The sequence below is a fragment of the Centropristis striata genome, chromosome 24 (assembly GCF_030273125.1).
Source record: "Centropristis striata isolate RG_2023a ecotype Rhode Island chromosome 24, C.striata_1.0, whole genome shotgun sequence".
Classification (NCBI taxonomy): domain Eukaryota; kingdom Metazoa; phylum Chordata; class Actinopteri; order Perciformes; family Serranidae; genus Centropristis; species Centropristis striata.
Window position 1 is genome coordinate 9,567,062 of NC_081540.1, and position 15,724 is coordinate 9,582,785.

Sequence of the window (15,724 nt, forward strand, 5' to 3'; positions counted from 1 at the left end):
GCTATTCCCAGCTGACATTACACAGCTGGGCTCGCTTCTGGGCCAGCCGTTAGAAGTTACCCAGAGGTGCTTCTGGAGTTACACACAGAGAGAAAGAGGGACTAAACTGATTAATCGCACCTTTTCAAAAGTACTTCTGTTCTGTCTCGCTGTTCTTCACACATCTATGAAAACAAAGTGGAGGAAAAACAACACAGTCATGATCTTACAGTACGCCATGCACCAGGCTCTCTGTTGATAATGTTTAGGATGAATTGATTGGTTGAATCCGCCCGTGTTTCATTCATTTTGAGTGTTTGTACACTGACTTCATTGTTTGCTTTTCTCTTTTTGGCAGGAATACATGGACGCCAATAAATGCATCGACGAGCTTCTCAAACAGCTTGAGGACGAGCGCCGGAATGTCCGAAGGTAAGAGGTTCTTAAGATTTTTCGGGCAGATGTTTTATTGCCGAAGGATTTCAGCAGCTGCCTGCAATCCATTCCCGACCACAGGCAGCAGAACAATGTTGTTTGGTTTCGAGCTCGAGACAAGCTTTGTACGCCGTTCTTGAGAAATGCTTTTTTGTGTTGGAAGCACACTAAAAAAAGTGGCAGACAAAGGGGAGACTCTGGTCCCAGTGTGGGGTTGACTGGGGGCATTTCTCATGGAGGTCCTTTGGAGCAGATTTGCACAGACAATGGGAATGAAGAGCTTATGGAGATGCCAATCTAATGACCTTGTCCCCTCCATGCTCCTATCGTCCAAGCCCTTCCAGCGATGCAAAAAAAGAGACAATTTTTTAAACTTCACCCTCTTTTGTACAACCCTCTCTCCATCTCAATGGAGCTGTATTCCCCCGGCTCAAAGTAATTTTCCCCCTGAGTGAGCAGAGAGGGGCTGGGGGTTGGACACAGGGCTGTAGGGGTCTCAGGGTGGGTGGCTGGGGGGGATGGATGACCACTGACCAACCCCTTTACTAGGCCAGGGCAGCCCCTTATTAAAGGAAGTGGTGTGTAAAGGAATGACCCTACCGTCTATGTCATCCCCACCCCTTTCTGTAAGACTGGAGTCATCTTTGGTGACACCTAGATTGACCTAATGGCCACTTAGAAAGACCAAAATGTCTGCGTTGGGACTGACCTATGTTGTTTGGGCCTGAGGACCAAGTATTTTCAAAGCCATGAACTTGCACTGACTCTGATTGCTCAGCACTGTAGTTATTGTTTTACGAATGGTAGAATACAGGGATATTTGTTTTGATCGCTCAAGATATTCTACAGATGTTGTGAGCAGTTTGATTATATTTTTGATTTCGGGAGAGACTTGTCCCTTGAATATAACAGACATTAATACAAAAGTTTTTTGTGCTTCTGCCTTGTAGACTTGAGAATATTGCACTGTCACATCAAAGCTGGATTTACTTCCACCCAGGGAGAAGCTGTCTGCTGTAAACTTACTTCAAACTAGAAGTAGGATTTACCATTTGAAGTACATCCCTTGAAACTGAGGATCAGATAAGAGTCAATCACAGCTGGTAAGTGCTGAGGATAAGAGCGAAATAGACGACAATGCCAGCTTCCTATGAGTACCAGTGCTTACTTTGGTGTTCCACAGGGAACAGTAGTGGTTTCATGAACATTTTGACTTCTCTTGGTTTGGTATCCTCCTGAATATTATAAAAATTTGACTCCAGACAGCATGGAACATGGGCAATATTAGCTAACATGAAAGAACAATTAAAAGTGTCCCAACTCAACGGGTTAGATGACGATGGCAATTTATTTGTTTCTGGTGTTTTTTTAACCTAGCATAACCTATAATGCCAACTTCTGTTGAAACTACACCGCAGCCTAGCTCTTTCATATCGACGACTGATGGAATGGAATGGAAACACAACTAGACATCTTGAGATGCAACCATCATTGTAAGGAAGCCACAACATATTCTGCATGCGCTTTGAAAATCCCTTCTGTCTTTGAAGCACACAGTTTTTTAAAAACAACATACCACCAGGCAGGATTTGTACTCGTTTCTTTTGCAGTGTTGCTCAATTCAGAGTGTCGACAGTGATAAATGACTCCACAAAGGCTTTTGTTCAGCTAAAACACAGACCACAACTCCAAAAAAACTCCTCCTTCCCCTTATTAAGCAGCATCTCACGATGCTATAGATGTCTCCCTCCACCCCTCAGAATATGGGGCCCATCAATCCGTCAATAGGAGAAAGAGACGCCCTTACATTCCTCTAGTTCTCTGCATCCCTACTTCATGACCCAGTGACCCACTGCATTCATGGCTCTCATTGTGACATATTATGGGGTAGTTTCACACTGAGGAAGAACACATATTTGATAATCATGACTTCTTTTTAAACTTTTTTGAGTTAGTAGGGATGTAAGTATATCAAATATCCTGGTTGTTGGGTCAAACAAACATGCATGATTTCCTCTTTGTCGTGGTTGGTATTTTCTTCTTTAAAAGTGATATTCTGAGCCTTTAAGGAATGCTCTGTGAAATGCCATTTTACAACAAGTTCTCCAACACAAACGGCAGAAGAGGTCATGTGTCAGTACCACAAATTACAGCACGCAGGTAGTGTGGCTCGGGGTACAACGGTACGTTCTAAAAATAGCACATATGTATGGTCTGCGGTTGCAAAAAAGGCTGCAGTTTCTGTGGATTTCTGTTGTAAAACCACTGACCTAGGTTTAGGGCAAAAAATGTACGTAAATGCCGGAAGTGAAGTAGTTACAAGGGTCACGTGACTACCGCAAGTTACGTAAAAAAATGAAAGTAACATTCAAACTTACCCAAACAACGTTAAAAACAGTTTACTTTTTTTTTTTTTTTACATGGGACATGAACCCTGCTCTTCTGGGTGAAAGCTGCCATTTGTTCGACCAATCCACCATCCCAGCCTCCAACTGAACATGGGAACCCGCACTTTTAAACTTCACTTGGCTGTTTATCACTGCTACGTCAGCAAGATGGCTGCAGATGCATTGCATTGCAGTGGATGGTGTAATACGGAGACATAGCTCGTTTTTCGCTGCCTGTAAACACGATCTTTATTGACGTCTTTGACGGGAGAATAGGCTGGAGAACGCAGAACACTGCCAAGAACATGCTCTTTCTTGAAATGAAATCGAAAGCGAGATCAGCTCCAGTTCTTGTGTTCTTCCTTGACCCTTTCACCAAGTTTCATGCAAATAGGGGACAGTAGTTTATTCTTAATCCTTCTGACAAACAGACAAGCCAGACTGGAAAACAACCTCCTTGGTGGAGGTAAGGATAGTTTTCAGCTTGTTTTTGATAGTATGTCAAAAGCATCTGCTGTATCCTCAACATCCTAAAGCCCATTGCACACAGACACTCACACACAGCCCCTCACACTCAGCGGCAGCATCATTGCTCGATGAAGCACAAAACCCCAGTGGGATGCTGGCCGGGCTTTCCTGCTCCCTCTATTCAATGTGACCACGTCCTTGACAGACGGAAACAAAAGCTCTGCGGCACAGTGTCAACATCAGATGGAGCAAATCCAAATTTGGCAACGCTAGTTGCAGCGTACAGTAGGACGCTGACCCGGGGTTTCCAGTTATTCAGCATTTGTTTGCAGTCATTAAATATGATCAAATGTCTTATTTTAAGCTTTACAGTATCATTAGTGGTGGTTCTGAAATGCTGGCGACAGTTCGATGGAAAATGGAGTTTATTAAAGACTTGTGCTGAGTGACAGACATGTGTGAGGGAGACATATGGATGTTGTGCAGCGTTAAAAAGCATGACAGGCGGGGAGTGAGTTTGCATGACCTCTTTCTGACAAGCTGCTGTGTCAAGGCACCGTGACTGTGTAATCTTCCCTGTGGATTAAAACAATGTAGATTAGATTTTTTTCCACTTTATCTCTGCTTCCACCCTTTTTTCCCATTCTTGATTCGCCTCTGTGCCGAGCTGGTGTTTGTTTTTCCCTGAATCTTCTTCTGACCTTGTTTTTAGTGGGTCGAGCGTGGCCGGTATCGGGTCACATGGCCCAAAGCTGGCCTCACCTGCCATTTTCTGCCTTCACGGAGCAGATGGCGTTTGTCTGTGACCCCTTCCACACCTTGGAGGACAGGGAGGGATGAGGAGGGTGGCAGGCAGGCAGGCAGGGGGCCCCGCTCTGAGCAACTGGGAGGTGTGGAGGGGGAGGCAGGGGACTCAGCTGGAAATCCACGAGGCTTAGGACAGGTTGTGTGGAGCAGGCGGCTGCAGCTGCAGCTCAAGCCGAAAGGACATTAGCGACGACATCTGCTGATCAATAAGCTATTTGTCATGTTCATAGAGCAACGGCGTTTCGAAGATGAGATAGAAAGCGGAGGTCAGATCAGATGTGCACTAAGCTGGGGGATTATAGGTAATAGGACTTTCTTTGTATAAGTTAATTTGCCTGTGGGTTGAATTGAAAATTGACCAGTTTTGTCCTGATATCGCTCAGCATTACTGTCCATTTACTCATGACTGTTCAGGCATCGGTGGCGATTGGGTCGTGGATTTAAAACTATCAAAAACACACAGAATATAAATTGCTGAGCTTTATTTTGAAATGTCTTCACCAATTTTTACCTCCCGTTGTTTCATTTTAATTAGTTTTTTCCAACTTTTCATAATTGTTTAAGCTATTTAATTACTTCTTATCACTTCCAACTGAAGTTTAAGACTTCAAAAAGATCTCTAAAAGCATTTGAATGACTTTGAGTGTCCCCTAAATGTGCCAATTAGGGGACACTCATGGAAGAAAATGTCCTTGTAGTCCTATGAGGATGGCAAGGTTAAGTGAGAGAGGAAAAAAAAAATGTGTGAGTGTACACACACGAGAGGAAAAGACCACAGGAGAGCGAAGCTGGGAAACAGCTTTACAAATCTGGACCTTGCTGATGTTACTACAAGGCATATCTGGCCTCAAAGACGCCTGTGTGCTGCCGGCGGTCTGAGCAAGATGAAAGACTGTAATCCTCAGTTGAAGTATGTGGCGAGGCCTGTTCTGTCGATGAGGAGGTGGATAGGGTTCAGCCTCCCGCAAACCCTCCAACGCCCCAAGGATCTGCCGTCTCGCTTGGGCGAGAGCCATGCATTTTACAACTTTAATTGGATAAGTTGACCAGTCTAATGCAATAATTTGATCATGCTAAGCTCCAAAGAGATCTAATACACTCCCAAAGTATATTTGTGTGCCCTCTGAAGTGAATGACTGAGCCTAATCCATCCATTAGAGGTCACTTTACAGCCCAGGAGTCTAGACTCTGAAATATCTCAAAGGAGCCGTCAGGGGGTAAATAAATCAATCCGTGAAACCTTCATCACAAACCTTTAGGCACTGGTGGAATTTGGTAAACAGAGCTTTTAAGGAAATCAGTGGGTGTTTTCCTCGATTTATGCTTTGTGGGTTTTTTTCCAATTAGAATTAAAAGCCTACCATGGTTGGCTGTCGGTATGGAGTACCCGCTTGTTGATCAGTCAATCCAAGAATCCCTTTCAGTCTGATGACGATTTAGCCTCTGAGGTTAGCCGCCAATATTCTTTCTGATTTATTCTGGTGTCAGAATAACAGATATCCGGTTAGACTTTCTTCTCCGTGTGACGGTCATGGTTTACAGTCCCGTGTGAAAACAAAATTAAACCATTTTTAACTTTAGTTACATTGTTCACGTAAGTTGAATCACGTTTTCGAACGTAGCTTACGTTTTTTTACGTAACTTGCGGTAGTCACATAACCCTTGTAACTACTTCACTTCTGGCATTTACGTACATTTATTTACTGCTTAAACTGTCTTTAACGTCTTACCAAAAGTTTTTTGGTAAAAAAAACCTAAACCCTAAACCTAAGGTCAGTGGTTTTACAACATAAATCCACAGAAACTGCAGCCTTTTTTACAACTGCGGACCGTACGTGTGGGCTATTTTTAGAACGTGCCGTTGTTCCGCGAGCCGCGATATGTACATATGTGCCGTGAAAACACCAGCAGCAATACATACCTATGTGCCGTAATCTGTGGTACTGACACATGACCTCTTCTGCCGTTTATGTTGGAGAACTTGTTGGCCATACACACAGGATTTTCCACTTTAACATATGTGATGAACACATGATTTTCCAACATGGGTCCTGGTAATGGAGATCGGTCCAAGTACTGGAGGGGAGTCCAAGCCTGCAAATGGAATATTTCATAACCTTTATAAACAGATTAGTCAATGCATGCCACTTTTGTTTACTTGGATGCAACCCAAGCCCACGCAAATGTGATTGGGTACTTGGACTAAAATCTTGAACCGTCACATACAGATTCTGCATTGACATTGGTGAGGAGTTAGCGCAATGATGAACTCCCTGAAGCAATTAGTTAAGGGGGTGACTCTGCTGCTGCCCTGTGACACAAGTCAATGCTTGCTAGTTTATCTCTACGAAAATCCACTAGCTCTGCCTGGCTTTGGACAAGCTCGTCTCCCGAGTCCTGTAAATGCCAAACGGTCCGGCCCTGATTCATGCGCAAAGTCCGGGCCTGGCTAAAATACATGCATCAGTTTTATGGAGCTTATGAGAGGAAGAGGTTAATCGAATGGGTTAATGAAGCCTTTTACTGATGCTTCCTCAAGGTCGTTTCATAGCTGCATTCCCATGCACACTGCAGGACTGCTTAAGCAGTGATATGCTCTGCCTGCCCCCCCCTTGCACTACCTCCTTCTCCACATATCATTCAACATAAGCCTCCATGTTTCTTTTCTGGTGCATTCAAGGTTAAGTAAAAAGCTAAGCAGCACTTATTCGGAAAAAAAATCTCTACTTAGCATAATGGATCTAAACCTTCCCTGCAGATATAGTGTTGTAATCAACAAGTTTTGTTAGCGGTTTCACAACATGCATATGCAGTGTTTTATAGGACTTGTGACACGTATTCTTGGCATTTGGATTGAATGGGGTATTATCTGCATTCCTAAAAGCAATTAGCTGTTTAAGAGCTGAGTGTTGCATAACGGCTAATTACCACTGTTGTTTGTTTAAGTGAGTTCTCAGACACTAATTTGAATGTCTTGTGCTGGAAGAAAAGCACTTTTACTATGCATTGTTTCAGAATATTACATTTTTTATCTGATTTCCAGTCACTCTTGCACCGTCTATTGTGGAACGTTTCGCACAACAGTCAGGTCTATTAACTTCCGTTGAGTTCCTCCTTTCTTTGTAGAATGAAAAGGTGATTTTATCAAGATCAGCTTCTGGATGAATGTGCTAGGGTTCCTTTTATGCTCATGGAAGCATGCAGTTATTTTGACTAATGCGTGCTGCAAAGAGTTTTTGGAAAACATCCTCACGTTAAGATAAGATCCCGTGTGGTTTTTATTGTTGATAGATCCTGTGTGGTTCAGGTTGCTGACAGATCCTGTGTGGTTTTGGCTGCTGAATGTCACAGTGGTTGCATCCACGCTATTTACCTCTAGCTAAGGGCTCAACGTAAAACATCCTCTCATCTCTCTGAGGGAACAGGAAGGAGTGAAAATGTGTGAAATTCATAACATCTCATTGATTCAAGATGCAATAAATTCCTAGAATAGAAAATACAATTGGAAATACTTCAACAAATGTCAAGAAAATTTAGAAGTCACATTTATCACATTTTGTGTTTGGAATCCCCCTTGGTGGTTTATTGAATTTGTTTTGGAAGTTTCTATTTCGTGCATCTTGTGTTGGCATTTGGAGTGATTTTTGATCAAAAAAACACTTAGACCGAAATGTACACTGTTGTTGGAGTCCACTGACCTTACTTTAAAAAAATTCTAGGCACAAAAAACCCTTTGTTAAGGTTAGGGGGAAATAATGGTTTAGGTTAAAATGATCATTTGCACCTCAAAAGTGTTAGGGAAGGAAATGTTTTTGTGGAACAACGTTCTTTGGAGCTAAGGGCTTTTTGTTTTTCGGGATAATGGAACATCGAATGAATGGGATTTCAATCTAATGGGAAATTGGCCATCACAACAATGGTATGGAACCCCAGAGAGGAGGATGGGGTGAATGGATGGGTCAAACAGACTTTCACCTCAGGAGCTGCTGTTTGTGTCCCTCAACTCCTATCCAGGATTCCTTCTCCACATATCAACAAGTTTTCCAACATAAACGGCAGAAGAGGTTGTGTGTCAGTACCATAAATTATGGCAAGTAGGCATGGCTCGCGTTTCAGGGCACATATTAAGGTATTGCGGCGCTACTCGCGGTACAACAGCGTGTTCTAAAAATAGCACACATGTACGGTCCGCGGTTGTAAAAAAAAGACGGCAGTTTATGTGGATTTAGGGCAAAAACTTTCTGGTAAGGCGTTATTAAAGACAGTTTAAACAGTAAATAAATGTACGTAAATGACGGAAATGAGGTAGTTACAAGGGTCAAGTGACTGCCCACAATTTATGTAAAAAGTTACATTCAAAAACGTGATTAACTTATCTTACGTATAGAACGTAACTTAAGTTAAAAATGGCTCACTTTTGTTTTCACACGGGAAGCGAGCCCCACACTCCTGGCTGAAAGTCCATTGCTTTTTCCTCCTAACAGGAGGACAGGCTGACTCATATCATTCACCTTAAGCCTCCATGTTCCTTTTCTGGTGCATTCAAGGTTAAATAAGAAGCTAAGCACAAGACAAGTCCTGTGTGAAACCATCAGAAACACATTTTTTTAACATAACACAAACAACATTCTTTTCTTTCCCTAAACCGAGTAATTTGTTGCCTAATTAAGTAGTTTCATGTGAATTCACAACAATAAACCCAGGTTATAGTCCATCAGACTTTTCCTGCACACCCCAAAAACAATGCTATATACCATGTCGGTTTAAAAGTGACGCAGAGGGATGCTAAAGTGTCAGAATGTGACGAGTTGCGAGTGAGAAAGTGCTGTTGGTGTTTCACACGGTGTACTCCCAACTGTAATTGGTTGCCTATTAGCACTAAATAGAAAGATAGAGCTGTTTGTTCTGTTAGCAGGGAAATAATGCTAAATGGAAAAAACAATAAACAAGGACCTCCTTGTAACAGGAAAACCCAGGCTTTTGTGATTGTAAAAATGTGGTGTTAATTTGACTACAACTAACAGTACCAGCGGTGTGAGATAGAGGATACCACTGAAATTAGTCATGGTGTAATAGCCCCATTTGTTTACCATAATCACACAAGGAATGTTGAAGTAATTTTTGAGATTTACTCGAGATTAATTAAAGATTAACTCCAGCACTGTTAATCCTGCTCATTCCAGGCTTGATGACTTTAAGCTTTCCCAGAGTTCCTCGAGGAGGAAAATCTCGTCTGCCGATGATGTCTCGCTGGACCACCATCCCCACTGTCGTTCCGCCCCCATCCCCCTGCTTAATGAAACATGACGGAGGTGCATTATCGCGTTCATTGTATTACACTCTTCATCTTGCCACACAGAAGTTAAATGACACACACATGCACACGGTCTCTGGAGGGGCTCTTGCAGCGTGACCCATCATGTGATTTGCATCTGTCTGGGCGTTGTGAGCTGCGTAGATCCTGAGTGGGCTTGTGTTGGGTAAACAAACACGCTGCCTGTCTACAGCGTGGCATTTCCTTTGCTCGTCTTGATGCAGAAAACCCCCCACACACCCCCCGCTTCCCAAGTCTAGCCATGTTGACAGCTGAATATCTCCTGAATGGATTGTAGCCACCCATACTACCTCTGAAGTGTTTCCAAATGATTTTGCACCCCTTACTTTACCTCAGTTGTATCAGACATTAAATAGCTGTTCTCAGAAGCATGTCTAAGCTTAAACACAGCATACGTGCTAATCGTCTTTAGGGTGCTGGACGGCCGGGAAGGAAACAAAGTTTCCCTTCTTCTCCTCCTGTGTGATTAATGTCTGACTTGGAACACACACCTAGACTGGTCCAGTAATGAGCTCAAGTGACACATCCTGGCCTCCCCCGGCCGCTCCTGGTCGCTCATCTGTGATCAAGCTGCAGGGGATTAATGTCACAGGGGAAAGTGTGGCTGATGGCCGGAGCCTTGGACAGGATGTTTGTACACTCATATATACAGTAGATTTACTTACTTACGAACTTTTTGCAGCATCAAATAAGGGGATATATAACTTTCTGGTGGCTGAAGTTGGGATTGTGCTGTTGGGAAACATTAATGCTACAAACAAACAGTTGATAGCTGTTTCCAGTATTTGCCTGACAACAAAAGGCAAATTCAATGGACCAGATAAGCCATGAAATATGATTGGGAGCTCATTTTACCGATTATTCTAACACCTCGTAAATGCAACACAAATGCCCTATCTCACCATGTGGAACAGAACAGAAGTGAAAAACAATTTGATCCGGATTCTCCCTTTCATGAAATTTGGGTAGTTTTTCTCTGACAAAGAGACAAGCTAAAGCAAAAATACAACCTCATTCAAATACAGAGTCATATATAGATGATGGGTTCATAAAATATGATACATTGCAATAGTTGAATCCACCCAACAGCATAAAGCAATTTAATTTTACTTTCATATGGACAAGCTACAGCATTAACATGCTGTCTAGATGTTAGTGCATCAATAATTTATCAATGTGAAAGGGGCCAGAATTAGTACACCTAGGCTGTCTTGAGACCAAAGTGATGAAATATGAGCCATGAACTCCAGGTAAAATAATACATCCATAAGTATAAAGGCTTATCTGACACAAAAGGCTTGTCCTAAAAGCACTTATGTCCTAACAGGACTCAACTTAGTCCATGCCACTTATTCTTGCTTATTTTTGTGTTGTTTCTTGACTTGATCCTTGCTTGTGTTGTATGATCTCTCAAATGATCGTCGCTTTGGATGAAAGTGTCAGCTAAATGACATTCTAGATTGCAGAATGTAGTAGTCTTGTAATTTGTCTTAATAAAAAGCATAAACTTACCACACATGCTCCCAAAAATACAATTTACATAAAGTGACCGGATCCATACTTGTAATTTGACATTGTTGAATTGCTACTTTCACTTCAGTAAAGGATCTAAATACTTCTTCCACCGCTGCACACATACTACCAAAACCACTAGCATCCCTTTAACCGGGCCACTCCACACCGCAGTTCAAAGGTGCTTACACTCACACGTTTCCACCCCGCGCACGCACACACACACCCATGCACGAACACACAACCCCGAGCATCCCTCTCCCTCAGACCACCCTGTACATCATTACAAATCCATATCGACCCACCGTCCCTTCAGCCACTGTCCCAGCACCGTCCTGTCTCCCCCCACCCCCCTCCTCCCTGAGGAATGCTAACCTAGCTTGAGTGTGTGTGTGCGCGTGTGTGTATGTGTGTGTGTGACAGTGGTGGAGCCAGGCTGGCTGTGTGGGCGGCCGAGTGTTTCCAAACAGTGGAATCTGTCACTGACACCCCTGGCAGAGCAATAAGCAGCGCCTTAATGAGCTCAGCAGATCACTCAGCACACTGAGCCGACACACACACATGTGCACACACTCATAAATATCACCAATAAATGGATATAATTATGGTTGAGAGAGCCTATATACAGTAACGTATGCACATACTGTATGAAAACACAATTGTTGCATTCATGCACAAAGCTTAATGTGCTTGCATACACACAATTAGTTTGCACAGACAGCAGCACTATACGGACACACACACACACATCCCAAGACTCTCATTATTCAGTTAAAGTGGGAGAAAACTAAGTTAAACAAACAAACATTGGCTGTTTCCTGATTGGAGAAGAGAAGGGGATTTCTGACACAAACACGACCCAGCTCTGCTGTCTGTTTGTCGCCCTGCAGACGTGCGCCATCGCTCAACAATCGCTGCTCGCTCTTGATCAAATTAGATCGGAACACTGCCCTCAATATTTCTTGATTACGCCGCGTATGTATGTGTTAGTGCTGACTCAGCCGTCCATTTGTCTTTTCTACCCGAACAGCACAATAGTGTCTAATTGGTGACCACCTGCTCTTAGAATCAAATCACGCTCGCTCAATATTCAGATTTCCGCGCGAGACAGCTGCGCTTATGATAAACACAATTACCCCTCTGCATGACATTTTGGTCACATGCGCAATAATCAGACATCATGAATCTTTCTTGAGTTTTATGATGACAAATGGGAATGTGGCAGCCAGCTTTACGAGGCATCTGATAAGGAGAACGTGACAGGACGCGTCAAATTTTTATGATGTTTGTCGGGTGATTCCAGTTTTCCCATCTACCTCCAAACCCTGCGAGTGAAAACTCATCCCTGCATGTTTATCTCCACTCTTCCTCCACTTGGAGCCCCCCTTCCTTCCATTCTCAAACTAATTTTCTCACATGGTTAGTGTCATTGTTCATTTAGGACATTAGTGACAGTGAATGTGGGGCAAAGTGGCAGCGATGGCCCCGGCTCTAAGTCAGCCCCGTCCTTTCTTTCCCCTCTTTAACTGAGCGCTCCTGTCACCAGGACCCTTTTAATTCCCCCTTTCACCCCTCCGGTGCCCGCCCCCTCTCGCACTGGTCCTATTGGGGAGCAGACAATAGAGAGTGTCCCCCCCCCCTCTCCTATTCTGCCTCTTCATCCCCCCTTCTCATCTCCCTCGGCCCTCGCAGGCGTCCTGCCTGGTTGAGGCTCTGGGCTCCAGGCTGCAGTTTGTCACAGCCATTCAGCTGAGACTGATTGTGATTGCGGCAGATGGGCTGGAGCCTGCGCCGTCACTCGGTCCAAGCAGACCCAAGCACTTCTCTCTCAGCTTCTGTTTTTTTTTCTCTCTCTCTGGCTTTCAGATTCTGTCCACCGCTCTCTTGATCTTGATCTCTTTCTCGGTTGTCCCTCTCTGTCTTGTGTCAGTGTTTTCTCTTTCTTTCACCGCGTTGTTTTCGCCCCCTTGTCCGGACTAAGATGTGCAGCCAATGTTTTCAGATTTATCCACTCGAGATTTAATTTTGGGTTTCAAAGCATTGGCGGGGGCCAAAATCTTGTGAATCTCAAAGTGCCTCTCATGTTGTCTCACCACATTTCAAACCCCCTATAACCAAACCTTTCTGACATCAGAATTTGGGTGCAGAGTCTGACCATTTTTATGAACTAACAAGCACAGCCACTTTATGCAGCGGTTACAGATCAGCCAAGTGGTGCATGAGCTGAACTTTTCCTCACATAATGACTTCCATGCCTTTTTGTGTGGGCAGCCAAGAGCAAAACCATGAAGTTGTCCCTCTCTGTGATCTTTTGCCTTGAACGTGACAGGACGACGCACCATACCTAGTTCGTTTTAATTTTTTATTGTGGAAGACCCCCTCCGGACAACATCCACACTACTGAACCAGCATTTTAATTAAAACAGCATTCAAGAATAAGCACAATCTCTGTCTGCGCAAGCGTTTTCAGATTTTCACACCGTTTCAGAAAAAATCGGATATTGTTGCAAATAACACAAATAAAAGTTTGACATCTGTGCAGCATTAGGATATACTGTTTACACACAGCACAGCAGCTTCTAGCATAGAAATCGAGATCAGAAATGGCTGTGATGCATTATCCATGTTAAATCAACAACTCGCAGTCAAGGCTTGCATTGTTTGTCTTCTTCCACGTCATAGGGGCGTGACGAATCAGCGAAAGATACGTAACGACTGATAAGATCAACCAGGAAGCAAACATGGGTGTCAAAGATCTTTGTTTCTGCTTGTCCTGACTAAAACACAACCTCAGAGTTTTCAAATTAAAACCCAGTTTCAAGGAAATGCCACGGCAGTCGCAAAAGTTATGCATTTTAAAACATATGATTGTGGATGTAAGCTCAGTCTTGTTTGTTTTCTGCTCTTTTGAGCTCATCCTCTGTCCTTTTTGTCACCTTTTCTGCCTCTACACTAAAAATGCAGAGTTAGTGGAACAAGCCGGCTGCCTCTTTCCTCTTCACGTTGTAGTTAAACCCCCCTCAGTAGTGTTGTCACCCCCCAAAAACTCCTCCTCCTCCGTACAACCCCCCACCCCAACCTCGCTTCTCCTCCCCTGAGGAAAGAGCCACCTTCAGAGACGCAGCAGAGCAGCCGTCTCCCTGAACACATGTTAAACGTCCTGCGAGCCCGAGGAGGAGGGACGCAGCCAGAGCAGTGACAGAGAAAGAGATAGAAGCAGAGTCAGACTGAAGAGAGAAATATTCTGAGGAGAGATAAAGGCAGGCAGGAGGCGGGGTGGGCGGGGGTGAGGCACACAGCGCTGTGTGTGAAGAGGAGCCTCAGAGCGTGTGTGTTAGTGAGAGGACGCACAGTGCAGAGGGAGAGCGTATGCAGCGTGAAGGAACAGGGAAGCAGCGTCGAGAGAGTCAATGTATGTTGCCAGATTGAGAGAGACAGAGGACAGAAGCAAGGAAGAGGAAAGGGAAAAGGAAGTGTGGCTTTTGAGTGAAAAGAGAAGAGAGCCAGTGTGCTTATAGTCAAGTAGAGAGGCAGGCAGGGAGCAGCGGAGAGCCGGCAGTGCTGCATTGTGGATGTAAACTTTATCATCTGCGGGGATCAGTGGGCAGCAGCTGCAGAGCAGGAGGAGAGCGTGTCGGTGGATTACCATGTGTGTCCTCTGAATGCACCAGGATGCTGCATCTCCACCAGGGTAAGAAGCGGACAGTCGTCAGCATACATGGCAACACAGATTTGCTTTATTTCTTCTGCAACTGCAAGATTTTACTGCCTTGAGTGATGTGCATTGTCCTTGGATTCGGGGTGTTCATATGTGTGTGTACTTTGACTGTTGTCATGCACATTCATGTATTTCTAGCACCAGAAATGATTCTTCTGCACCTCCTTCAGCCGTCTTTACTTTTTCCCGAGCTGCAATTTCTTTAACAATCTCCAGAGGAGGGAACATATTTCATATAGCTGAATTGTACACGTGCAGAGGATGATCTCTGATTTGCAGCCTGATTAACCAGTTGCAGCGATATTCGCGTGTCCTGTTGCTAGTGGCAACAGCATGTGGCCGGGGTGCTGCTTAAACCACTTTCTTATTGATAACAGAAGAAAACGGATACCCATCGTTTAAGACGAGGTAAAACAATCAGGCGTTGCAGGGGATTTGTATGTGCAGGAATGCATGTTTTTCTTCCCACTGCTCCTTTTCTTTCCTCTCTCAGGCAGATTAAGATTTTCTACCCAGCCCACTAATCCCACACTGGAATGACTGGTGTTGAACTGGGTGTGGATATAGCTAAGTGGTGGGGAATATGGATTATGGGGCCTCTCTGTTATGATCAGCTTCTCTGCAGCTTCTTATTAATGTGGCGTGAAGTGCTGCAGTGCTAGTGTCCATATGTCAAAGTCACAGCAGGTCAGGGGGCTTTTCCTCATACTCAGCCATATTTACAGTACACAGAAAGAGGTTAGGATGCTGGAAACCAACACGCCAAGGATGCCAAATGTAGGATTCAGGACACTGGCTTTATATTTTTAGCTGGATTTGTTATCTCTAAAAACAGAACTGCGAGGGAACATGAAAATGAGAGCATGGGAGAGTATGGGAGGTGTCATCACTCTCTTGCTGGTGCTGTCAAAGTGCCAGAGAGAAATGCCATTCCCCTTCTTTTTTTGAGTTGGAGTTGAGTTTTTTATTTTTTGCCCTGGGAACTGGTGCTTCCCAACACAAGAGCAAAAAATAGCCTCTGCCATGTAGTGGAGGCTTTATATTGGGAAACGCCAATGGATGTTGGCAACAGTGGAGTGTAAG

The 15,724-nt window shown here is 44.0% G+C and overlaps 1 protein-coding gene across 1 annotated transcript in view; it reads left to right on the forward strand.

Annotated features, from left to right (window-relative positions):
- The window catches only part of LOC131962809 (nck-associated protein 5-like), a 142,762-nt gene that overhangs the window by 27,240 nt on the left and 99,798 nt on the right, over window positions 1-15,724 (forward strand). Inside the window, exon 2 of the mRNA XM_059327891.1 lies at window positions 338-411. Within this exon, the coding sequence (XP_059183874.1) occupies window positions 338-411 (74 nt within the window). The remainder of the gene's footprint in view (window positions 1-337; window positions 412-15,724) is intronic.